This window comes from Culex pipiens, chromosome 2 (genome assembly GCF_016801865.2).
Source record: "Culex pipiens pallens isolate TS chromosome 2, TS_CPP_V2, whole genome shotgun sequence".
In the NCBI taxonomy this organism is placed as follows: domain Eukaryota; kingdom Metazoa; phylum Arthropoda; class Insecta; order Diptera; family Culicidae; genus Culex; species Culex pipiens.
This window is the reverse complement of record NC_068938.1, coordinates 41,859,887-41,886,006: the sequence shown is the minus strand read 5'-3', so window position 1 is coordinate 41,886,006 and position 26,120 is coordinate 41,859,887. Positions and strand designations below refer to the sequence as shown.

Genomic DNA, 26,120 nt, shown 5'->3' with positions numbered 1-26,120 from the left:
ACACGTAAGTGCTTTGGAACCTTAAAATGGGCTATTTTTTCTTTGCAGAACTGTTTAACTGCATCCACACTCAGCTCTGTATTGCTCGCAGAGTCCTTAACCCTGACATAAGCGCAAACCTCCTCCCCAAGTCGCTCATCCGGAACTCCAATGCAGTATGATTCAATGATGTCTGGATGGGTGTTCAGCAAATCTTCAATCTCCCGTGGATAGATGTTTTCTCCCCCTCGAATGATGACCTCTTTCAAACGACCAACCACATTGCCGTACCCATCCGGTCGTAGTACAAACTGGTCGCCAGTCTTATACCAACGATCGTGATCCAACACTTCCTTCGTCTTGCCTTCGTCACCCCAAAATCCCAGCATGGTTCCGTAACCTCTCACACAGAGTTCACCAGCCATCCCGAACGGAACGGTGTCCCCGTTCCAATCAACCACTTTTGCCTCGTAATGATCGTTCAACCGACCAACCGAACCCATAGCAATATCAGTACCATCCTCGCGATCGCTCATGAAGATCGTTCCCGCCGTTTCCGTCATCCCGTATGCGATGACAATCCGTTTCACTGCCAACTCATTCTGAATATTTGCCAGTAGCTCTGGTGAACACGGAGATGCTCCGATTGTGGCCACATCCAAAAGTGGTAGGCTTATTGAACCTTTACGTAGCTCGTTCAGCATATCCACGTACATTGTGGGTGTTCCGTACACCGTTCTACATTTCTCTTTAATAATTGCCTGCAACGTTTCACCGGCGTTAAATGCCACTCCCGGAACTACTAGCGTAGAACCGTAGGTCAGGGAAGCAGCGGCCCCAAAAGTCAGTCCAAACACGTGGAACATGGGTACCGTGAGACAAATCCGCTGCTGGTTACGATCGAACCCCATCCGGTACGATCCCTGAGCTGCATTGTTCAGCAAACCAAAGTGAGACAGCAGGGCGGCCTTTGGTTGGCCGGTAGTACCGGAAGTGAACAGAAGACAAGCCCCACTGTCCGGATTGATAGTCCGTTGGGACGATTCGATGTTTGAGATACCTTGCTCGGTGGGTAGCTTGATCAGGTCCGACATTGAGATAGTCCCACTGTAGCTCTTTTCGGAGGCGATGATCACTGATTTTAGGGATTTCACTCGATTTGAGTTCAAATTCCCGAGGGAGCTTCCTTCCAGCTCGGGTAACAGTTCGTGCAGCATCGTTATGAAATTTTGAGATCGGAAACCTTCTACCGCTACAAGAGCTTTGAGTTCAACTTTGTTTAGGGCATACTCTAGCTCACGTTTTTGAAGTGCTGGATTGAAGCCGACCTATTCAAAAACCAAAATTAGCAATTCCCAAGTCAAAACTAGAACAACAAAAAAATACCGAAATCAGCCCAGCTCGTGCCGCAGCGAGAATCGTCAAATAGTAGGCCACTCCATTTGGTGCCCAAATCCCAACGCGATCACCCTTCTCAAGGCCAAGTTGATGAAACGCCGCTGCCATGCGGTCAACCTCAAAAAAAGTAATCTGAAAGTAGTTTCATGAACTCTTTTTCTCTCGATCAACAATACTTTCTCCAGAACATCGCTGTACGTGAGCCGCTTGCCTTCGTAGCACGACACGATGGCTTCCTGGTTTGGAAACTGTTCTGTAGTCAGACGCAGCTGCTGACCCAAATTTCTGTACATCAAGGGTCCTCCCAGAGTGTGCTGCACATAGCTTTGCTCACTTTCACGCGGTTGGACGAACGAAGTTCCGATTGATTTGCGTATATTCAACGAGTTGTGAAAGAATCTAATGGAATTCCAGCAAATTAGACTTGTTGGTTAGAATTGTTAGATGAATTCAAAGCACTTGATAATGCTTATTGCCTAAAGGCCATTCACTGAGATAACAGTCTATTGGATTATCATTTCGGCAATTTGCGATGTCACCTTTGAACTCAGCACGCAACTCGCAATATTTATTTACCTGCGTGTACACACATGTTTAACTTTGATCATATTTCCACTCACGACTCGATACATGTTGAGAACAAATAATGTAAGTCAACCAGCAGTAACGATGCGAAATAACAACTAATTTAGTCAAGGCATTAATTGTACTGGCGGCTTCAATTTTTCAGACGCTCTCTGTGATGATAATGAACCAAGTAATGAAATCATGACTCTTGAATGAACAACCGGTTCAAAGCGATAACCCTTGGCGATCACTTCAGTTACTTTTTCTTTCTTTTGCAAAAAAAGAAAATCATAATTATTATAATTAATTTTGAACTTCTTTATTTTCAGCTATCTTCTTATCAAACATTTCCAACAGCTCATTCTTTTTAACCTTCCCAGAAGTCGTCTTCGGAAACTGTTCTACTTTACGTAAAAACTCAGGAATTTTATAGTTTGCTATTCTGCTCTGACAAAACATTTTGATTGCATCCAGATCCAGCTTGCGGCCCTCCGCTGTGTCCTCCACTCTAACAAAGGCACAAACACGCTCGCCCAGCCGTTCATCTGGAACTCCGATGCAGTATGACTCTAAAATTCCCGGATGTGTGTCTAGCACATCTTCGACCTCTTTTGGATACACATTATCGCCTCCTCGTATGATTATGTCCTTGATCCTTCCAACGATCTTACCGTAGCCATTCTTCTGCAGGATAAACTGATCTCCAGTTTTGAACCACCCATCTTGCCCAAGTACCTCTTTTGTCTTGGCTTCATCGCCCCAAAATCCCAACATAGTTCCAAACCCCCGGAACCACAATTCTCCAGGAGTTCCGAACGGAACCGTGCGTCCATTTTGATCTACGACCTTCGCTTCGCAGTGATCGATGATCTTTCCCACGGAGTCTAACGCTGCCTCGACCGGATCTCCACGATCGCTGTTGAAGGAACAACTGGCTAGCTCTGTCATACCGTAGCCGGAACGAACGTGTTTCACTCCTAACTGTTGATGAATGTCTAGCATGAGCTGAGCAGAACAGGGTGATCCTCCAACGACAGCCACTTCAACAGGTGGCAACCTGATGTTTTGACGTCGTAGCTCTTCCAGTAGATCTACGTACATCGTGGGAGTTCCGTAGATTGCGGTACACTTTTCTTGCAAGATCGCTTGCACAGAATTGGCTGCATTGAACGTGGTCCCCGGTAGTACCATCGTTGATCCGTAGTCCATCGAACCAATAATCCCGTCAATCAGTCCGAACGCATGCGACAACGACACCTGTACACAAATCCGGTGATCCGTACTGTCCAGTTCATTTCTAAAAGACGTGATAGCAGCGTTGTTGATCATCGAAAAGTGCGACAGAAGTGCGGCTTTCGGTTTTCCGGTTGTTCCGGATGTGAACAGCAAGCAGGCTCCACTGTCGGGAGATATTGATGATTGGAGAGCTTCGATCTTTGATACGTCTTGCTCGGTACAAAATTGAAACAATTCTTGGAAGTTGAACGTTCCCCTGGAAAAAAAATTGACACTATCAAAATGATTACAAACGGATTAAAAATTAGGTTTACGGAAATCGTTCTCCTGCAGAATCTACAACCACCAGCGTCAGCGAGGGAACCCGTGCCGATTTCACATATCCAGGTGAACTTGCCAACAGTTCCGGTACCACCTCTTTGATCGTTTCAAAGAAGGAATCTCCCGCGATCAACGCCTTTGCGTCAACTGTTTTCAAAACATGCCGCACCTCACGTGCCTTCAGCGCTGGATTGATTCCAACCTTAAACGAGCAACAACAATCATAGCTGATAACGAATACCTCAATAGCCACGGTTATTGAACTACTTACCAAGATCATCCCGGCTCGGGCCACCGCAAGACTGGTTAAATAGCTGGTAGAACTATTGTGGGCCCAAATTCCAACGCGATCCCCACTTTTCAGCCCCAGCTGTTGAAGTCCCGCAGCCAAGCGATCTGCCCTTTCCAGCACATCGGAGAAAGTGAACCGCCGGGCCTCATGGCAGGACACTAGGGCCTCCCGGTTGGGATACTTTTCGGCGGCCAGTCGGAGGTGTTGACCGATGGTACGGTACAGCAACGGCCTTGGACTGATGCAGTGCACATAGCTCTGGTCTGAGAAGTAGCGGCGAAATCGGACAGCCGTTTGGAAGAACCTGGTGGTGAGGAACTGTTAATTTCGTAGTTTGGATAATGTGTTTTAACATACCGTTTAAAAAAGAATTGTCCCAGCATCACAATTAACGTTACAAAGAAATGAAAATAAGCAGATGATACAGCTATAAAAGTACTAATGCACTAGCAGCTCTGAGCACAATCATAAGACTGAAGATGGACAGGGAAAATAAATTAGCACACCATCGATCTGATTAATTGATTAGAATAAAACAACTTTCAGTGTGCCTTAGGGTGGTGTCGATTAAAAAAACCTTTTTTTTATTTTTCTAAATAACAAGAATCTATTTGAGAACAATTTAAACATAATTTTGCAATAACAAACTTTACCTTTTGGCTTATGAACCACTCTAGTGTGCTTTCAATAAGAGTGAAATTTCATGGTGATCGCTGTAAGTGCATTTTGACCTGAATTGAGTAAAGAATGCCTGCTATAAATGCTTCATTAATTGCCAAAAACAAGTAAGGCTGGTACAAATATTTTAAAAAGAGGAATGCTCTCAAGCAAAAATTACAGGTGTCACCAAACTACGCAAAAAGGACCAAATCCGAATAAAAAAAAAACAAATTTTGAATACCTGTACCGAGCTCCAGAGTGATCAAAACTTCAATGTTATAAATTTCATAACTTGCACAATGATCTGGCCTACACGCCAGTGATGTTGAAAATAAACACATTTGAAAAAAAAAATATGTTGAGGGGTTACCGTCTAATAAAGCTCTTATCTGGGATTTGGGTTGAGTACACCCCCCAAGTAGCACTCATAATTTGTCGTCTGTTGAATAATAGTAAGACAGCTGTTTTTGATCAACATACGAGAAAAAATTTCAACGTTAGTTAAATAACAGTTTGTTTCACTACTTGTATAACTGACTTATGTAACTTTTGAGATTTGTGCCACACAAGTGTTACAACACAGTTAACTTCACTCTTTTCCAACTTTAACACACAACAAAGGGAATATTTTCACATGCTCCTAACTCCATCCAATTTGCTGATTTTCACTATTTAAACAATTTATTTTGGAACACTTTTGATAGAAACTTGCTTGCTCACTTCCTATTGAGCAATTTATCACTTTATTTCACTTGAAAACACTTTTTATGAGCTGTAATTGAACGTCAAAGTGCTGATATGCCAAGATGTTCCCTCATCTGCAATGTTTTACTCGAAAACAGTTTGTTGAATAAAAACAATATTGCACTGTTTGTTTCACTGCTTATCTAACATTGTCATGTGACGGCATCTTCTGAAAAATGTAAATAACCTTTGGTTTTCTCGCTTTGTTACACAAATGTTCTCGGATAATAGATTATATAACTGATGCTCAACATACATATTCAACTTAACAGTGCGTGTTGTTAGGTGGTGTAAATTTGTACATGAGGAATTTAGAGTTTCAATAACGTTTATTTATTGAAGATTGCAATAGTTTTGATTGTTGACCGATTCATTTGTGAACATATCGCCGATAAATGCTACAAAAATTATCAGCTTATAGAGTTTATGATAGAGAAAACAACAAATCAAAATCATACCGATTTTCAATATTACTCCGTGGTACGGTAATCGAAATGACAGTTGAAACGGTTTGTTATAACAAAGTTATATAGTGGAGTTATAAAAAGTGATTTGAAACAAACTTATATAACTTCAATTCCAATGACTGCCTTCGTTGGAGTTAAGTTCTTTAGCTAACAAAACAGACAGCAGCCTTCTTATTGACGCTTGGGCCAGCTTGTTTACTATGAAGCCCCGTGGAGAGATGTGGAAGCGCGCCTGGACCTGCCGTGGAAATAACAACAATTCGTCGAAATCATCGGATCGAATCTTGGGAAAGAGGAAGTTCACCAAAAAAGGAAAATTCAAAAGTTTGCCATGCAGGAAATTTCACACTAATCACATGCGCGCCATGATTGATTTTCCTTTTTTCAAAATTCAATTTCGAATAATTTTAAATAAAACTTGCAGAAACAAGCGTACTTTTTTTATTAGCATCGTCGTTGATTGAAATTCTAATAAGAAACGTTTGTTTACATGTAAGTTAGTCGACGGTTAGATAGCTGTTTTCAATCTAACTTTCCTTTCCAGTTGCGCATTGATTTGACAGCACAGCCGTAAACCACGCCCCTTTTTTTCGATGAATCTCTTGTTAGATAGCACAGTGTTGTCAAATACATTTGTACAACTTACTCTGATAACTTGCATCTTTTTCTGGCAAGTTATACAACAGAAAAAAGTGCGCTTTTTCCAGTTCACAGGAGTTGTAGAACAAGTTGTGGTAACGAGGCGGATTGGTAATACAACCAGTTAGGAAATATGTTTATCTGACAAAGTGTGTTGCTTGGGCCACCGAAACAAGTCCCTGAATATCCGACAAAAGCTCAGTTTTTTTCAGTACATACACGGAAAGGGGATCCATCGCCAAATCAGCAGAAGGATTTTCCTGGTTTGATTTTGCTGATATTTGCGAAAAATTACACTGAACCAGCGAAGTTTTTTGCTGCAATCAGTGGCTGAGCAAATTCAACTTAGTTCTACTGGTTTGTTTTCGCTAATTACTGGCAAAAATATATGACAGCAGAAAATCTAGCTGTTTTACCTTGTGGGACATTTATGCGAACATGGGCAATAACTGCGAAAAAAAACCAGACGTCAGCGAAACAAAACGCTAATCCAGTGCCAAAAACAGCTGGACCTGCGAAAAACCCCACTGGATCAGCGCATTGTCTCTCGAAACCAGCAGAAGAATCTCCTGGTTGGTTTTGGAATCCGGTAGCTCCTCCTAAACCAGTAAAACTATTCGCTGATTCTTGCAAAACCAACTTTATCGCGTTTTGGCAATGGATCCCCTTTCCGTGTACATAGTTTTAATTTCGAGGATTCTTTCTATAACAAAAAAAAAAGATCATTAGTAAAACTAAAGCTAAGTTTCAATTTTCTTTATTTTCCATCAAAAACAATTCCAGCAACCTAAACTTCTGTACCTTTCCGGTCGTCGTCTTCGGTAACTCCTCGACCACTCTCAAATGCTTGGGGATCTTGTAATGTGCCAGCTTATCTTTACAAAATCGTTTCAACCGGTCCATATCAAACTGCTGACCCTCCACGGAATCGTCCACTCGGACGTAAGCACACACCTCCTCTCCAAGCCGATCGTCTGGAACGCCAATGCAATGAGTCTCGAGCACCTCCGGGATTGTGTTCAGAACATCCTCAAGCTCCTTCGGGTAGATGTTCTCGCCACCACGAATGATCATCTCCTTCAGTCTTCCAACTATTTGTCCGTATCCGTCGGGTTGAAGCACAAACTGATCCCCCGTCCGGAACCACCGGTCATTGCTGAGAACTTCCTTCGTTTTTCGTTCATCACCCCAGAATCCCAGCATCGTTCCGTAGCCCCGTATCCACAGTTCACCCGGAGTTCCAAAAGGTACAATGTTTCCTTCACGATCGACCACCTTGGCCTCACACTGGTCCATGATCCGACCAACCGTCTCCAGCGATGACTCAGTTGAGTCACCACGATCACACAGAAAAGTAGCACAAGAAGTCTCCGTCATGCCGTAACCGGTTCGAACCTGGCGAATCCCTAGCTGATTTTGGGCATTCAGCAGCAGCTGCGGAGAACAGGACGCGGCCCCGAAGATCGCAAGATCCATGGGGTGCAAGTCGACGTTATCCTTGCGGGACTCTGCGAGCATGTCGACGAACATCGTCGGAGTTCCGTACACTACGGTGCACTTCTCTTTGTTGATCGCCTTTAGCGAGTCACTTCCCTTGAATCCAGCACTAGGCAGAACCATCGTTGATCCGTAGTTCAGCGTCGAGAACACACCAAACACAAGCCCGAACGCATGGAACAAAGGAACGTGAACGCAAACGCGATGATCTTTCGAGTCCAGTTCATTCCTGCGAGCGGCCTGAGTTGCGTTGTTGACCAATCCGAAATGGGACAACAGAGCGACTTTCGGTTGACCCGTTGTCCCGGATGTTAGCAGCATACATGCCCCACTATCCGGACAAATACGCGTTTGCATGGACTCAATATTCTTGATTTGCTGCTCCGTCGGAAGCTCCAGTAGTTCGAACATGGAGAAGGTTCCTCTGTAACAGAGTTCAAAGGTAAGTTTCATGGCATATTTGACAGCACGTTCACTTACGGATAAGAACGCTCTTCACAGTCAATGACAACCGTCTTCAACGATGGAACTCTTAAGGACTTCAACTTTCCAGGGACACTACCAGAAAGCTCTGGGATGAGTTCCTCAAGAACATTGTAGTAATTTCTCGTTCGGAATGACTCAGCCATCACCAGCGCTTTGACACCAACTTTGTTAAGAGCAAACTCCAGCTCGGGAACTTGGTACGCCGGATTGACTCCCACCTGAATTAACAATGAAATGTTTTCAAATTACAACCTCTCTTTCAGCAAGCTTCATTTACCGAAATCATCCCGGCACGTGCCACCGCAAACGTGGCCAAATAGTAGGCCGAACAGTTGGGCGCCCAAATGGCCACGCGATCACCCTTTTCAAGGCCTAGTTGATAGAACGCTGCGGCCAGTCGATCTGCCTGAAATTAAAAATTAAAAAAAATATTTTGCCTTCATCATGAACCTCCTACCTTTTCCAGCACTGCCGAGTACGTGAGTCGGAGACCCTCGTGGCAGGACACGAGCGCCTCATTGTTGGGGAATTTTTGCGCAGCAAGCTTCAAATGCTGTCCAATCGTTCGGTACAGCAGGGGAATACTGTCGGTGCACTGGATGTAGCTCTGGTTTTGCTCGCACAGGCTGGTCGCAGAATGGCGCAGCTTTTTGGAGCTGTGGAATAATCTGAGGGAAAAAACGGTAAATATCACGTTGTTTTACTTGATACTAAATTAAAACTAAGATAATATCAGAAATTAACCTATTTTGAATCGAAATTGAAAATATTATTCTGCGAAACATTTTCTTTCGACTGTTCGAGATAATTTCTTAGTACTGAATGCTTCAAGCCTGCATTGTAATCTTCATAATTTGGAGTTCACAGAGTGAGTGAGCTTGTTTGTGAATTATTTGATTGTGGTGCTTATCTTAAGAGTGAGAGTTGTACAGGAGAAAGGGTGAATGGCCAGCATGAATAGCTCACTCAATACTCAATTCATTCGGTGAGACGAGTAAATACATTCACAAATCTTTATTAACTTGATTTGTACAAGTTTTATTAAAATTTTCAAAAATGACTCTACCTACAAACCTACTTTCTATCAAAACAATTAATTGAGAACTTTATCATCATACGAATCATTCAAACTTACGACATAAAGCGTAAATTTGCAGCATTCGAACCGCGCTCAACCCTTCTCAAGCTTACAGCACAATACTGGCAATTTGAAATATTTCCCACCTTGGACAAGCACCACACTGCTTTTTGCTGGTGGAGTAAATGTTACTTTCGATGTAACAAAAATTGATACAGGTTATTCATTTCCGTTCATTCCAACTCGCTGGTTCTCCAGCATAACTCAACCAATCGGGACGATTCTTTGTTCCAGTGATTTGTAAGGATGTCTAGATGATCCCAGAACTTTGCTGAATTTTAATTGATCTGATCTTTTAATCAATCTATATTTTTTAAGATCAAAAACATTATTAACCTTTATTTTGCGCGTGTAAAAAAATCGCCCAAAATTCTGCGGAGAAAAGTTGTTATCAAAACGTATTTTTTTCTTAACATTATTTTTATTAGGTCCTTTTTGGTACTGGGATCAGGTTAGGACCGAGTCGGCTTTTGTAATTACACACATTTCATAAAGCTAAGAGGAATGACAGAGGATCTTGCGTGTAATTGTTAGTACGAGGGAAGCTGTTATTATCGAAACATAGTTATGATATTTTTTTAAATAGGTTAAACATAAGTATTGCAATTAATTTAACTTTTTTTTTAACAGCTATCTAAAGATTCAGGAAATTCACATTTGAGATCCTACTTTTGGTAGCCAAGATATTGTCTTCAGATATTGAAAGAAAATATCAAATATGAGTTCTTTTTTTCAATCAATGATATAATTGAGATTATTAATTAATATGGATCTTTAACGGCGTTATATTGCAATTGGTTTCACGAAAAGATATCGGCATTTAATAAATTAAGTGTTGTTTGAGTGACACTTTGAAACTTCTTTTTATTCAATTTGTGTAGAGCGTCCAATTTCCCGGGGTTTACAAAATTCCCGGGAAACAGGAAATTTTTTAACAAATTTCCCGGGAAATCCCGGGAAACATAAAATTTATCGAAAATTGATCTGATCCTGGTTCTGATTATTATTTTGCAACAAAATGGTATAGAATAGATATAGCAATGGTTAATATAAATGTAAGGATCAATTAATGCCATAACTGACTGTAAAAAAAAACATACAACTTCAAGAAAATATAAAAAATTGTAAATTTATTAGCTGTCTTCATACAACATATCATTTTTTTTATAACAGTGTAAGTTTGTAAAATGAATTCATGCTTCAATGCCATGAAATTGCTTTTTAATTTGTCTCTGTGACTAGTTTGAGAGAATATAATAATAAATAATATTGATAATTAAGCTATTATGAAAAAAAAATATGCTGAAAATATGTTTTCCATGGCACATATTTGTTCCAGCATGAATCTTACTGGTGAATAATGAAAATATGTTTTCCATGGCACATATTTGTTCCAGCATGAATCTTACTGGTGAATAAATAAATAAGCATTGGATTCGCCTTGAAAAAAAAAATATAAAAATTGAAATAACAAGCCAAAGTCTCAACATTTGAATGCAAAAAGAAGTAAGATTTGACAAAAACAAAAAAAAATAACAAAAAAAACTTTTTGCGGCATCGAAAATTTTAAAAAATTCTAAAGATGTTTAAATCAACCCAAACATGCTGGAAATGATTTTAAACGCAGGGGAATGCATTTTAAATCAATTTCAGCTGAATGCACTTAAATTTCCAATGAAATTTTGGAGTTTTTTGAAAAAAACATTTTGCCCCCTGATTTTTCGGGCCAACTTTGAAGGGGGGGTGTGACGAAAGCTTTTAATAAAATTTGTACCAGCCTTATTTACTTATTGAACTAATCAATGAGTTGAGTTCTTTCACTATTTTTTTATTTAAAAAAAAAAGTTTAAAAAAGTTAATAAAATGTATACTTTCGCTTGATTTCGGGAATTCCCGGGAAATTTACAAATTTCCCGGGAAACGGGAAATATTTTTTTCGGGAAATCCCGGGAAATTGTTTCCTGGGACGGGAAATTGGACGCTCTAAATTTGTGTCTTCATATTTGAGTGGTCGCGAATTTGCTAACGAAAATTTTGGTACCCAAAAAAGTATAAGGTAACTTAAATTAAATTTTCAAGTTATCGCAGTTGTAGTAAAGAGTGTTGATTTTTACCCATTTTTGTCATTTTTCCGTTTTTTTTTTATTTTTTTATTAAATATACCTTATTGAATATTTCTTATAAAAATTACATTTGATTAACATAATAAGTGGTCAGCTGTTGCTCTTCAGCTTTAGTTTGCTTTTCGTGTTTTTAACACTGTTCATTTTCATAACTTTAAAAGTAGGGGAAAGTGGGGGCAGTGTAACAAGCTAAGGAAATACTCGTTATAACCCATTCAAAAGTTAAAAAATCTGTCGGATTTTATTATAATCATCTTATTCTAGGTCTTGACTAAGACTTTGTTAGAACAAGTTTTTAAAAAATCCATTTTTTAATGTAAAAAATTGATTTTAAAAATTTTGATTTTCCGTCCGTTCTACTCAACTAGTGGGGCAAGACGAACAACCCGTTGGGGCAAGAGGAACAATGCATGAAAAAACATGTGAATTTGCTAACAATTGAACTGTTAGTACTTAGATACATCAGATTAGAATGTATTTGAAAGGTTTCTTCCATTTTTAGATTAAATAATAATATTTTACTAAAAAATTTATCGTTTTTACGAAAAAAAATATTACTTAGATGATAAATAGTAAATTTTCATAATATCACTATATTTTGTATGGACAATTTTTTTTAACAATTGTTTATCAGTTTTTAAGTACTTTCATGTAATTATTTCCTAATAAAATATGTTGTTGCAGCAATTCGTATTTTTTTTCCATACTAAAAATCCATATGGTACACTTGCCCCACCTGAACAAGATTTTTTAAAAGCGCTCAACAAAAATAACCAAAATTTAAATCATACTTTGTAATAGGTGCATGTCATTGGTAGGGACACTACTGATCTAGGAAAATTATCGTTTTGATAAAATGAGCCTTAAAACAAACACTTAGCCTTATTTTGTACTTTCAAATATTATAAGAAAACAAAGGTTTTGTAGTAGTAGAATCAGCTAATTGCATTGCTAGCAACAATTCCTCGTACTGGAAATAATCAAAATTGTAAAAATTACGGCCGTACGAGCGATTGCTCCTCTTGCCCCATATGGTCGTCTTGCCCCACCTTCCCCTATATGATTTATCATTTTTATTTTCCCGTTTACGCGCGTGGCGCGTTGAAAAACTCAGTTTTTATGTTAAAAATCATTTCTCCAAATCTTGTCAATGGATATTCACAATTTTTGGATATGTTATGTAAAATATTACAAGGAATCAGGGACAAATATTTTCAGACATGAGCTCTTTGGTCCCGAGACCTTCAAATTAGCAAATTTAATTTTAATAGGACCTTTTCAAATATTCAGCTAGTTTTTATGAAACTTCATTACATTTTTCCTCAAAAAAACGAAGTTTACTTTATAGCTGTCGGCCTAGTACCAACCTGCTAGTACCAACCACGAGTGTCTTCCTTTTTTATCTAAAAGGACATCGCCGCCCTGGGCTCCTTAAGTGTTTGAGTACGGAACGGAGCGACGGCGCCGGATACCCATATTTACACAAAGAATTTTAGAGCGCCCGCCGCGGGATTCGAACCAGCAACCTCTGGATTGTAAGTCCAGTGCGCGGTCCGATTGATCCTCACCGGCGGGACCTCAAAAGTCGAATTAATATCCTTTCTTTTGAAACGTGGCGCTCTAAAATTGGTTCGCCCGGAGATACGATTTTTTAAAAAATGTGGGTTTTGCGAAAATCGACGAAAAATGCCATTTTTTGGACCATCCTATTTCGGACAAGAACACCCTAATCACCAAACAAAAAAAAGGGTCTTATTATTTTGGCCAAGGAACTCCCATGCCAAATTTGAGCCAAATCGGAGCACTTTTGATTTGGAGACTTCCTGTTTGACGTGGAATCGCTGTAGGTATTGTAAAAAAAATGTCCCGCTGAAGAGTATCGGTTCCTAACCTTGAAGGAAAACCACGGGGATGCTACGGCTGTCATCTGCATACAATGTCACTGAAGCCCAAAAAGTACCAAAGTTTTGGTGTCTAGTGTCAAAATTACGGGGAGTAACATGACGAAAAGGGCGCAAAATCGAAAAGACGAAAATCATTTTTTTTCTTTATTTTTGTTTTGTTAGTTAAAATGAAATTAAATGTGTACCATTGTCCGGGGCAAATCGGGACACATGGCGTGAATTGGGAAGTGATTTTAGCAATGTTTTTGCACAATATTTGGATTTTTTTATTGGTTTCAGTTAGAATAGACATAAAACAACAAAATTAGTTTCTAAATTTGACCTATTATGTCTAAAAACAGCTGTTCATAGAAGGCTTTCAGGTCGAAAATTTACCAACACATTCAAACCACGGGGTACCATAGAAGTTGGTTTGTTTGACTCAAAAACATGCTTTCTTGTAAACGTAAATGTGGTAAAATAAACCATGCTTCCTCGAAACTGCATGGTGAACTCCACGCCGTCCCTAACAATGGGCTATGCCATTGGTTCGTGGACTCACTCTTAAGGTTTCCCAACAACATGGTTAAGCTCACATATTGGTTTAACCGCCTCAAATTGTAGTTTAAAATTAAAATTATGATGATCTGTAAGTCCATTGGTCAAATTAGAATTTGCGGAAGACATTTCAGAGGATTTTAAAAAGACAACTTCTGGGAAGCTTTGCCTTAGCCTGATGGTAGACATATATTGTTGTTGGCGGCATTTTTGGTTTATTTTAATGAAAAGAATCATTCTGAGCAGCCACAGGATTTTTTTCAAAAAAAAAATAAATATGATTTATTATATTTTGATTTGTGACCCTCTGAAATGTTAATCCCGAAACAGCGCCACCAAACTTTTGGTGGCGGCTTCAGCAAGCTCCCGTCCGTGTGGATCAATCGGACCGCGCACTGGACTCACAATCCAGAGGTCGCTGGTTCGAATCCCGCGGCGGGCGCTCTAAAATTCTTTGTGTAAATATGGGTATTCGGCACCGTCGCTCCGTGCCATACTTTCAAACACTTAGGAGCCCAGGGCGGCGAAGTCCTTGTAGTTAAAAAGGAAGACACTAGTGGTTGGTACTAGCAATGGTGGCCGACAGCTATAAAGTCAACTTCGTTTTTTTTCAGCAAGCTACGTCAGTTTCACGGGCCTGAGGAAAACGAACGCCAGTTGTGTTGATCCGAGCCGGAGAACTCCCGATATAACGCTAACTAGACTGAAGCGTTACCACTATAGGCTTTACGGCTCGGTTTACAAAGATGATCAAGATATTGAACTCTGTTTAGCAATTTTCAACTCGCAAAATAATGTAGAAAAGTTAAACAGTAATTTGAACCGGTTTTCAAAATAACATCGCTTTAAAAATATACAAGCACTCGTTTGTCGTCATGGCAGAAAAGGTTGTAGATAAACTTGATATGCAAAAATTATTCGTCCTCATTGTTTTTGATTGGCAGTTTTCGCACGCATCTTTATGAGACTAATTGGATAGAGAACTGTGATTGAACACCCTGTGTTGTAAATTAAATGGATATCAACTGTTATCCATATATGAAAATATATTTTGACGATCTAAACTATGTTTTATGTCCCTTCAATTATTTAGACGTTTGATCAATGCAAATTGAACATGGATTAAAAAAAGTATTAAAATCAACAAACAGCAGTCGCAACAAACTGCATACACAACAACGAGGTTCACCGAATTTGATGAAAAAATCTGAAAAAATCAAATTTTGTAACAAGTTGTAGACAACATCTGTTTTTTTTTTTTTGCAATTCCAGAAAAAAAATAACTTTATAATGGCATTTTAAACCACAAGTTCATGTGTAAATTTCAAGTCAATTCACCGATCAAATCAAAACAAAATTGAAAAGTATCACTTTTGAATACCAGTGCTGAAAAGTTCAACTTTATTGCATTCTGCCCTTGTATCGAAAAGTATAATTTTTTGCTTCTGTTTTTTTTTTTGTTTTCTTTTTTTTATTCGCGCATTCGCATTCGCATTCGCATTCGCATTCGCATGGAGATGGTGATCTTAGCGGGTTGCAGACTGGATTTCGTCATGTATATGTGATGATTGTCCGGCCCAGGTTGCTTAGAAAATGATTAAAGGGAATTAAAACCAATTCTACCCGAACAGGACAGGCAGCACCATGAAAGCCATCCATTGCCGGCCGCTCCCATCTCCACCATTCACCGGGAGAGGAAAAAGGATTCGGAGCACGGGAAATGTTGATGCTTGACTTACTTAGAAAAAGGTAGCGAAACCGCAGGCTCTTTTTCCCAGCCCTATTGTGGAACTCAATCAAATTGACCATTTGACCAAATTTGATCGAATTTAAACAACAAGGTTGCGTAAGTGTCGCGTGGAGTTGGTAGTTGTGATGGGTAAAGGTCTGGGATTCGCTCTAAGCAAGCGATACGACCAGTGGCATAAATGGGATTATTGGATAAAATATTATTCTCAAGGCAAGCAATCGGATGCTGCTGTTGAGACAATTCCCGTTTAGTGAATGTGTGGAATTATTATGTTTTAACGATTTGAAATTTATTCTCTAGGTAAGCAACTAGATGTTGAGACAGTTTTTATTTAGTTTAGTGTTTTTTTTTTTAATTTTATCCCGACGCGAAATTTATTTTTAATGATCCACTATTAGACAGCCGGCTGTGGAAATATAGGATCATATTAAACCTTTTTGACGAAGACTACATACTTTTTCAAAATCCGACGTATATTGAATAAATCTTCCGGCACAGTTGTCAAACGAAAGCAGAAAAATAATCAAGAACGCGTTGCAAATCGAACCGAATTTGCTAAATCAGAACAAAACATTATGCCTAAGTAGATATTGAACAGTGAACTATATAACCGACGATTATTTGCCAAATTATATTTTAATTCTCGACCGATTTGCTTAGAATTAACGCGGCTTTAAATAATTCATTGAGCTAAATATGAAAATAAAGTACAAATATACTCAGCCACACTCTCATACACACATAAACCAATACACATATTTTTTTCATATTTCCAGTAATATTAATATTTTTTTGTTTTCTTTTTTTTATTGGGAAAAAAAGTAGACCGTTTCGTCGTTCGAAAATGACAGGACAAGAAAGTTGTTCACGATGGACTAGCAAAAAATACCTTTCATCCTGAATCGCTTGAAGAATTTTTTTTTTCAAAATAAATATTTAAATAATTTTGCATTGTTAACACTAGGACTGCGGAGTTGGTCAGAGTCCGAATATGTAGTGACTCCGATTACTGCTTCTGGAAATTTAGTTACTCTGACTTCAATTTCAACAACAAAGTCGCTGAAAATTAATCAACTCCGGCTTTTGAAAAAAAAAAAGTTCCCTGGTTCACCAACCCAGATTTCAAATAGTGGAAATTCACAGCTCTGGTTCACACTCCCAACTCACTTTTCTTCCGGCATGCTGAACGATATCACGAGATTCAAACTGTAGCCGACGTGAAAATTTCTAGATCGCTCCCTTAAATCCAACACCACAGGACGACAGCTCACTGTTCACTTCGCGCCCGCCAAAACAACTATCAGGTTAGATTGGCGTTGGTCCGATTATTTATAAGCTGACTCTGTACAGGGGGGCTCACCTTTATATTTTCCAGGCGATTGTGTTTGCTGTAACTAGCTAGTCAATCAAGCTGCGATCAAGTGAGATCGATGATACTTAACTCGGTGGGTAATTGTGAACCTATCTTGATTAGTCTATTCAAAAGGGCAGTTTTGAGGAGCTTCTTCTAGATTCATTTTGGAAATGATTTAAGGTTTAAATGCTCTTGCAGAGAAGGCCAGGTAAAGACACTGTCAGCGAAATTGAGATAGGAAAAGTACCGCACAAGAATGCAAAAAAAAGTCCCCAACTCTGTGATTTTTTTCAACCGTAGATTCCCCACCTTCCAACAATAAAATCAAACACACTATGTCATTACACTTGGGCCGTTCATAACCTGTGCTGTAAAAGACAGCAACAACTCGTACAAATAGCCCGATCTCATGATCTAGGGGTGACTCCTTAATTAAAACAGTGTCGTCGCAAAGATCCCGCGTGGGCCATTAAAAGTTGAACCCGTAGTCCCATGAACCGGGCAGCCACTTTGCGGTGATCCGTAATATCTAGCCTAGACAGTCACCGGCAATCTTTGCTTCGAGAAACGTGATTCGTTCACCTGTGTAATCGTGAATGGGAGAGTGCTATTTTTTTAGAAATGGAAATTAACAATTTGAACATTCTAAACAAAATTATTGAGATTAATCAAATAAGGCGTCATCCACGAATGGCGTAAACATAAATAGAAGAGGGATCTGAGCATTTGAAGTGAAACTAAAGCAAAAGAGCTTGTACAATTTTCTTTATTTAATTTTTTGATGTTTTTTTTGTGTCATTTGTTAAAGTTCGATAATTTGTTGAACTTCATATTTCATCGAGGTTTTCTTATCACTTTATTTTATTTTAAGGTGCTTCTTATATATTATAACATCAAATAAAAATAATTAATTGACATTTTCTTTGTTCTCACTCAAAAACAGCTTCAACAGTTCATACTTCTGCACCTTGCCGGTCGGCGTTTTCGGGTACTGCTGCACAATCCTCAAATGTTTGGGAATTTTAAAGTACGCCAGCTTAAACTTGCAAAAACTCCTGATTTCCTCCATGTCGATCATGCCATCCGAATCCTTCAACCTGATGTAAGCGCAAACCTCCTCCCCAAGCCGCTCATTTGGCACTCCAATGCAGTGTGATTCCAGGATGGCCGGGTGAGTGTTCAGCACGTCTTCGATTTCCCTCGGGTAGATGTTCTCACCACCCCGAATGATCAGCTCCTTTATCCGTCCGACGATTCTTCCGTACCCATCCGGTCGCAGCACAAACTGATCACCAGTTTTGAGCCACCCATCTGGACCCATAATTTCCTTGGTTTTATCTTCATCACCCCAATAACCGAGCAAGTTACCAAATCCCCGGACCCACAGCTCTCCCGGGGTCCCAAACGGGACGATGCCCCCCTCCCGATCAACCACCTTGGCCTCGTAATGATCGGCGATCCTCCCAACGGATTCCAACGCGGTCTGCGTCGAATCTTCAGCCTGACTCATGAACGTCACCCCGGATAGCTCCGTCATCCCGTAAGCGGCCAGCACCTTCCGAATACCCATGACACTTTCCAACTCCAGAATCAACTGGGGTGAACAGCAGGCCGCAGCGTAGTTCGCCAGATCCATCCGGTGCAGGTTGACCATTCCCTTGCGATACTCCCGCAGCAGGTCCACGTACATGGTCGGCGTCCCGTACATGACGGTGCACTTTTCCCGAGCGATCGCGTTCAAAGAATCACTCGCGTTGAACCAATACCCCGGCAGGACCGCCGTAGTGCCATAACTCAGCGCACTCAACACCCCAAACGATAGCCCGTACACGTGAAAAAGTGGAATATGAACGCAGGCTCGGTGCATTTTCCTCCCCAGGTCATTCCGCTCGGCGATCGTTACACTGTGGTTGATCAGTGCGAAATGAGACAGCAGAGCGGCCTTCGGCTTGCCGGTTGTTCCCGAGGTAAAAAGCAAACAGGCGCCGCTGTCCGGGCAAATGCGCGACTGGATGGACTCGATCGCGTGTACTTGCTGATCCGATGGGAGGCGCAAAAGTTCGTGGGCGGAAATAGTGCCGCTGTAAACAAAGAGAGGTCAGAGCAGGTACCTTCAATCGTACATTCAACACTTACGGGTATCTCATATTTTCAGCATCAATTATGACCGCTTTCAGCGTTGGCACGCGGGAACACTTGAGGTTCCCCGGAGACCCTGCAGCAAGCTCAGGAAGCAACTCCATCAACATTTCGTAGTAGTTTCGCTCCCGAAAGCACTCGATCGTGATCAGCGCCTTCACGCCAACCTTGTTCAGAGCGTACTCAAGTTCTGGAATTTGGTACGCCGGATTAATGCCAACCTGCAAGTTTGCACAGTTAATTTAGTTTCGACACCACCTAACTCAAAACAGTAGTTTAACTTACCGAAATCATCCCGGCACGGGCCACGGCCAGCGTGCTCAAGTAGTACGCCGCACTGTTGGGGGCCCAAATGGCGACGCGATCGCCCTTCTGGAGACCGAGCAGATAAAAACCCGCTGCCAGTCGATCGGCGCGGTCCAGCACCTCGGCGTACGAGTAGCGCAGGCCCTCGTGGAGCGACACCAGGGCCTCGTGGTTGGGATACCGGTCGGCGGCTTCCCGCAGGTGCTGACCGATGGTTCGGTACAGGAAGGGCCTGTCCCGTGGGCCCTGCAGATAGCTTTGCGACTGTTCGCACAGTGCGGAACCGTTCTTGGTGTTGGGTGTCATTTTTGGTCTGTTTGAAAAAAGGGGTTTCTTCGTTAAATTGAACACAAAAATGTTTCTGCAAATTCTCAACACATGGGGAAGCAAACGTTTTGACGTAGATTTGTTCTTAGATAGTTTACTAACATTTTCCTAAACTATGATGGAATTTGATGAGCTCTACCATTGATGCCAATCGTTTGAAAATTTAACCAAACTCAACCCTTAGAGGGGGTGACATTGGGTCAAATGAAACTGAAAAGATGCTTAAATGCATAGGTAGGATCAAGACAAGTCAATCAATAGTAATACATGTTCGAGTGATTCGTATTCCCGAGCAGACGGAAATAACGTGGGAATAACATTTTTTGATATTTGAAAATACTAGGCCAATAACATTTTATGTTATTTATAACAAGATTTGTTATTCGTCGTCATGATTTTTTTGTTATTGAATTGTTATTGTAATAACAGACTAATAACATTTTTAGTTATTCTTCGAACAAATCTTTGTTATTGTTTTTTGTTATTTTAACAACTAATCCGATCATCCCAATAACAGTTGGCGTAATTCTTCCATAACAAAATATTTTATTCCCAAGTTGTTTTGGCAATCAACCGATATCAGACCAATAACAAATTTTGTTATGATAACTCTAATTGTTATTAAACTCGTATGCAAACATGGATTTTGCAAGAATATTCCATAACACTTTCTGTTATTCTAACAGTATTTGTTATTGAAATGGCATGAATTTAGTTATTATCGTCTGTTCAGGTTGACATGCTGGAAGTGAAGTTTTTCAAACTTTTTTGTGCCGTCATCTGGGGACACATTTTTTGAGCAACTTTTGTTTTACAAAAAACTTTACTTCTCTTGTTCTTTTTTTCTTCTTTTTAGTATTTTAGATTTACTTTATTTTGTTAAGTTTATGTTTGTTTTTGGTAGTATTTGGCCTGTTCTACCACCTCCTATCATTACATTCTGCCTATCTAATTTTTTAATGACTGTAAAAGTCACTTTTAAATTTTTTTGCCTGTTTTTCACATTTCTGCTATAAAATGGCACCATTATCATTTAAATTGTCAAAAATGCGTAGAGGCATAGTCTGGGACACTACAAAAATTACTGCATATTTCTTTTAACTTAAAATATAGGAAATGTTAGTAAAACACACAGCCAAAGCTGACCCTTAAAAATTACATGTTTAAAAACATTGCCAAACTCACATAAAACAAGTAAAACTTCCAAACCATAAATTTTCTAAAATTTTAAGAGTTCTTCTTTCCACTGCTTTTCAAAGATCAAACATTGGTTGAAAAATTGATTTTTGGCGATTTTTTTAAGAGCGAGTCTAGTGCGTCCATCCCGGGAATTCCCGGGACAAAAATCCCGGGATTTTTCCAAAACCGGGAATTCCCGAATCCCGGGATTTTTTTTATTTTATCCCGGGAATTCCCAAAATTGAAAACAAATCAAATTTTGTTTGGAAATTTAGATTTGGTTGTGGAAATAGATGAATATTTGAATACATAATACTCGACAAAAAGTTAAAAGCATTAAAATTTGTATTCGGCATATAAGGTAGTCAGAAATTTTCCAACACAAAAGTATGTTTACATGGCAGCTAGACGTTTGTTTGCATCAGATTTCCTATAAGTTTATTGTCAGACGACTTCTAGCTGGTTTTTTTTGACTGACCGCCCGATATGTCAGCCAACATACTTCGCAGGGCTGTGACAGTTCGAGCTCGATCATTGTTTGCATCAGGACACTGTGACGAGAAGTTCGTCATTTTTGGGTTAATTTATATTTCTATAGAGTAATCTACGTGCGTATGTATTGCGTGTACGTACACGAAAATAAAGTGAGGTTAAATTTTGTCAGGCAGCAAAACCAAATGGTGCGCTAGTGTGCGTACGCGAAACGTCATAAAGCTCTATAACTGGGCCCAGCATTATATCAGCATTATAATGGCTTGTTAGGAAAATTGCTGAAATTTTAGTTTTCAGATCCGCAAAAAAATAATAATAATTGATATTATATTTTCGTATATTTATGACATTAAACTTTAAAAAATCATATTTAATTATTTTTCATCAAAAACCGGCATCTGGAGCAAATCAGGACAAAAGTAAGAAATTTGCCATTTTTTTTTGCAAAATGTTCTGATTGTTTTGATTGATTTTAGTTACAACATGAATAGAACAAAACAATTAGTACACTGATTTCCAAAATCTCCTGTATCTATCCAGACTGCAGTCCAGATTATCTCCAGTTGGCGGTAGTGATTTAAAGATAATTTTTCAAATATGTTTCAAATTAACTACAAGAAATTCTAGACTCATACAAAATGTTATATTTTCTGGTATAATTTCGTGTTTTTTGACAGTTTCAAAGAAAGAAAAAAAGTTTAAGCTTTTTTTAATGATGTCATAAAAATAAATAAATAAAAGAAATATCTAAATAAGAAGCTTATTAAATTTGAATCACATCAGATTCAAAATCCAAAGCACATCAAAGAATAATCTTTTAATGTATTTTAAACTATCATAAAAACTGCTGTCTTTGTTTAGATTGAAGTGTAGATTATCACCAATTAACAGTATTGAGCTAATTCTGTAATTTTAGGCTTGAAAAACATAACAAATATAATAAAAATATAGATTTTATGACTGCTTCAAAAATTTCCCGGGATCCCGGGAATTCCCGGGATTCCAAAAATATTTTTCCCGTTTCCCGGGAAATTCAAAACCCGGGAAAATTGGACGCCCTAAGCGAGTCCACGACCAGGGCATACCCCTTTGTATGGGACGTCGTTTGGACCTCACCAATCGGCCTAAAATTTTCAGGGGTTGTTTGTACATATAAAACTAGCATCTGGCCAAAATATGAGCACTCTAGGTTAATGGGAAGTGGGGCAAATCGGGACACAAAGTTTACAGGTTCAAAAACGTTAAAAATCTTAAAAAAGCTATAACTTAGGCAAAATTCAATTTATTTTCAAAATTTAAAATGCATCTGAAAGGGCTTAAAAAATGCAACAAAATGCAGGGAGAAGCATCCCAATTGGTTAAATCTAAAGGGAGTTATTGGCATTTTAGTGAAAAAATAGCATAATTTTCAAACTCAAATAAAAATTTGTTCCATCCAGATATCAACTCGGTTCGACCTGCAGCTTGTAGAAGACATCTGGGACTACCATCCGAGACTGAGAACACTTTGGGTAAGGCAGATTAACATATTAAATAAACACTTTTACTTTAAGTGATTTTTTTGGTTGTAAATTTTTGCTCGGGGGACCCCTTAGATCCCATTTTCTGGTGATAATTTTATGATATTCGTGCTCCTGCGACAATTTTACAATAGAAACATGCATAAAAATGTTTATTTTGATCCATTTAAACCCTTCAAAAATAAAAGTTAAAAAAAAAATTTGGTTCACATTTATTGAAAATCATGCTCGTTTCCAAGGATACTAGATGACACCAGAAAAAAGGCAGCTTCTTATTTTTATATAACTTTCATTTTTTAAAGGGTAAAATGGATCAAAATAAACATTTTTATGCATGTTTCACGAATATCATAAAATTATCACCAGAAAATGGGATCTAAGGGGTCCCCCGAGCAAAAATTTACAACCAAAAAAATCACTTAAAGTAAAAGTGTTTATTTAATATGTTAATCTGCCTTACCCAAAGTGTTCTCAGTCTCGGATGGTAGTCCCAGATGTCTTCTACAAGCTGCAGGTCGAACCGAGTTGATATCTGGATGGAACAAATTTTTATTTGAGTTTGAAAATTATGCTATTTTTTCACTAAAATGCCAATAACTCCCTTTAGATTTAACCAATTGGGATGCTTCTCCCTGCATTTTGTTGCATTTTTTAAGCCCTTTCAGATGCATTTTGAATTTTGAAAATAAATTGAATTTTGCCTAAGTTATAGCAATTTTAAGATTTTTTACGTTTTTGAACCTGTAAACTTTGTGTCCCGATTTGCCCCACTTCCCGTTGACCTAGAGTGCTCATATTTTGGCCAGATGCTAGTTTTATATGTACAAACAACCCCTGAAAATTTCAGGCAGATTGGTGAGGTCGATGCGAGATGGGTATGCTTTGCTCGTGGACTCGCTCTTAAATCGAAGCCCGTCTAAAGGCGGGGTTGAGTTGTAGAGGGTTAACTATACAACTCATATGACGGTACTTTTCATTTTAAAGGAAACTCACGAATGTCCTTTAAATAATCACTTTCATAAATGTTTAAGTTTTGTTTGTTTTTGATTCACAAAGCTTCCTTTTTCATTATTACAGCATGTTTGGAATAAACATAATGATATCACTTTCCACTAAATTGCTATTTTATTCTTTTATTTACGGGTTTGCTTTCCCATGCACAATTTGTCTATTCCTAAAAAAATAACTTCCAAACGCACTTTCTATCACCATATAACAGCTTCCGAATCCAAGGCGACCACGACGCGCACAACTCAACGAGCGAAAAAGTACTTATTGAGCTAATCGCCTCCCAAACTGTACTTATAGACTTCTACGCATATTATTTCATGATCGAAGGCAAAGCGTTCATTCCTCCAGACTGCCGGGTGATAGATTCCAGCGATGGAGCAGTAAATAATAGGTGCTAATCGCTGATCTTGTACATCTGTCCCAGAAGTTATTGTTTTATCTAATTGTGAGAAATCGGAACATAGTTAATGGATTTTTTTTAAATACGCCTTCGCCTGGGTGATTATTAACACCTGAATACTGGCTTACGTTAATCAAGATTGATTATGGAATTTTTTATGCATCTTGATGAAAACATTACGCGTATTGAATTTAAATTTAATAAAACAAAACTGAAGTTTCACCTGGTTCCATCAGGTCCGAATGTTCCTACAACTTTGATTATAATGCAAAAAAAAATGTATCTTACAGTGAGTGACTAATATTTTACAATATTTGTTCAATTTTTGTTGAAATTTTTTCAACGGTGATCTTTCGACCTCATATGATGCCCCCTTTCAAAAAAAAATGAGAACTGACAAGGTCCAATAAACCATTTAATTTTTTTGCTTCTAGGGTGTTTAAGAGTACTTCAGACTGTTTTAGAAGAACTCAAAACGCAAAAAAAAAGGTTTATTGGACCTTGCACCCCCCAACGTCCAGAACTTTTCACTTGTTTTAAAAATAGCAAATAGGTGAATTTTGGTCAAATACATTTGGTAGATTGTATCCACGAAAATTATGAAAAATTTGGACCATGGTCTGCAGTGCTCCACCAGAAAGATAAGGATTTTGTTTCTGTAAGGGAAAAAACTAAATCTTAACAAAATCAATACAAGTATTTATATTAAATGGATTCCTAAATAAGGTTGGGACTACCTCTGACATAATTTTCATAAGATTTATCCATTGCTGAACCTTAAATTAAAAAAAAAAACTACCGTCAGTGGGGGTGACTATGGGTCAAAAAACGATACACCACGTAATTTCTTAATAACAAAAACAATTTAAATAAAATCAAAAATCTTTTAACGTAGGTAGAATTATACAATAATTTCATTGAGAAGAACCTGAGAAATTGTTAAATCCGTAAAAAATCACTTTGACCCAATCTCACCCCCCAGACCCAATGTCACCGCCACTGACGGTAGTTAAACTTCTTTCTATAATTCTATTATGTTCCCATACAAGTCCACTAGTATTTAAAACATAAAAAAGTTGGTGTTATTATGAGTTTATTGATAGCATTACTATCAATCAACTCGATTTTCAATTGCTCTGAATTTTTCAAAGTTATTTGTCACAAAACTATTGATTTTAACGTACTACCGAAAATCAGCTTTCAAAATTGTTTGTTCTCCTACTGACTCGTGAACATTTTTTGGTTCATAGAAAATACTTTCGTGCCCATTGCCAGCTTATTAAAATAGTGTTTATTTATTTATTTATTTTTTTCAAAATACCCGAATTCTGCTTACGTTTTGGTCTACAAACAAGCTCGTACTTCATCAATGTGGATGAAATTTAGTCAGAAGTTAGTTTATATGTTTCCTAAAATTGTGCAAAAAGAAGCAGTTTAAATTATTGTCACACCTCCGAAAAAATCGATTAAAAGTCTTGGTGCTCTAGTGCTACATAGATTTCACTGAAACATCTTTTTTGCATTAACGGCAAGTAAAACTTGAAAAATATGATGCATAGAACGGCAGTATTAAAAATAGAAATTGTAAAATGCAACACCAAATCTAACAATAAGATTGCCAGGATGCTAAATAACTCTGGAAATGTCAGATTTT

The 26,120-nt window shown here is 38.7% G+C and overlaps 2 protein-coding genes across 2 annotated transcripts; both read right to left on the bottom strand.

Moving 5' to 3' along the window:
* Nucleotides 1-349: 349 nt before the first annotated feature.
* On the bottom strand, nucleotides 350-6,731 carry LOC120420406 (medium-chain acyl-CoA ligase ACSF2, mitochondrial-like). Its single transcript, XM_052706890.1, has 7 exons — nucleotides 6,720-6,731; nucleotides 3,773-4,111; nucleotides 3,495-3,703; nucleotides 2,458-3,436; nucleotides 1,366-1,494; nucleotides 694-1,307; nucleotides 350-568 (listed from the first exon to the last, which is right to left on the bottom strand). The coding sequence occupies exons 1-7, from the start codon at nucleotides 6,729-6,731 to the stop codon at nucleotides 490-492; spliced, it is 2,361 nt and encodes a 786-aa protein (XP_052562850.1). The 3' UTR covers nucleotides 350-489.
* A 317-nt stretch (nucleotides 6,732-7,048) lies between these two features.
* LOC120420094 (medium-chain acyl-CoA ligase ACSF2, mitochondrial-like) lies at nucleotides 7,049-24,406 on the bottom strand. The gene is made up of 7 exons (XM_039583032.2): nucleotides 24,255-24,406; nucleotides 19,517-19,850; nucleotides 19,229-19,452; nucleotides 18,193-19,173; nucleotides 8,564-8,690; nucleotides 8,281-8,504; nucleotides 7,049-8,224 (listed from the first exon to the last, which is right to left on the bottom strand). The coding sequence occupies exons 2-7, from the start codon at nucleotides 19,841-19,843 to the stop codon at nucleotides 7,051-7,053; spliced, it is 3,057 nt and encodes a 1,018-aa protein (XP_039438966.1). The 5' UTR covers nucleotides 19,844-19,850; nucleotides 24,255-24,406; the 3' UTR covers nucleotides 7,049-7,050.
* Nucleotides 24,407-26,120: the final 1,714 nt, after the last annotated feature.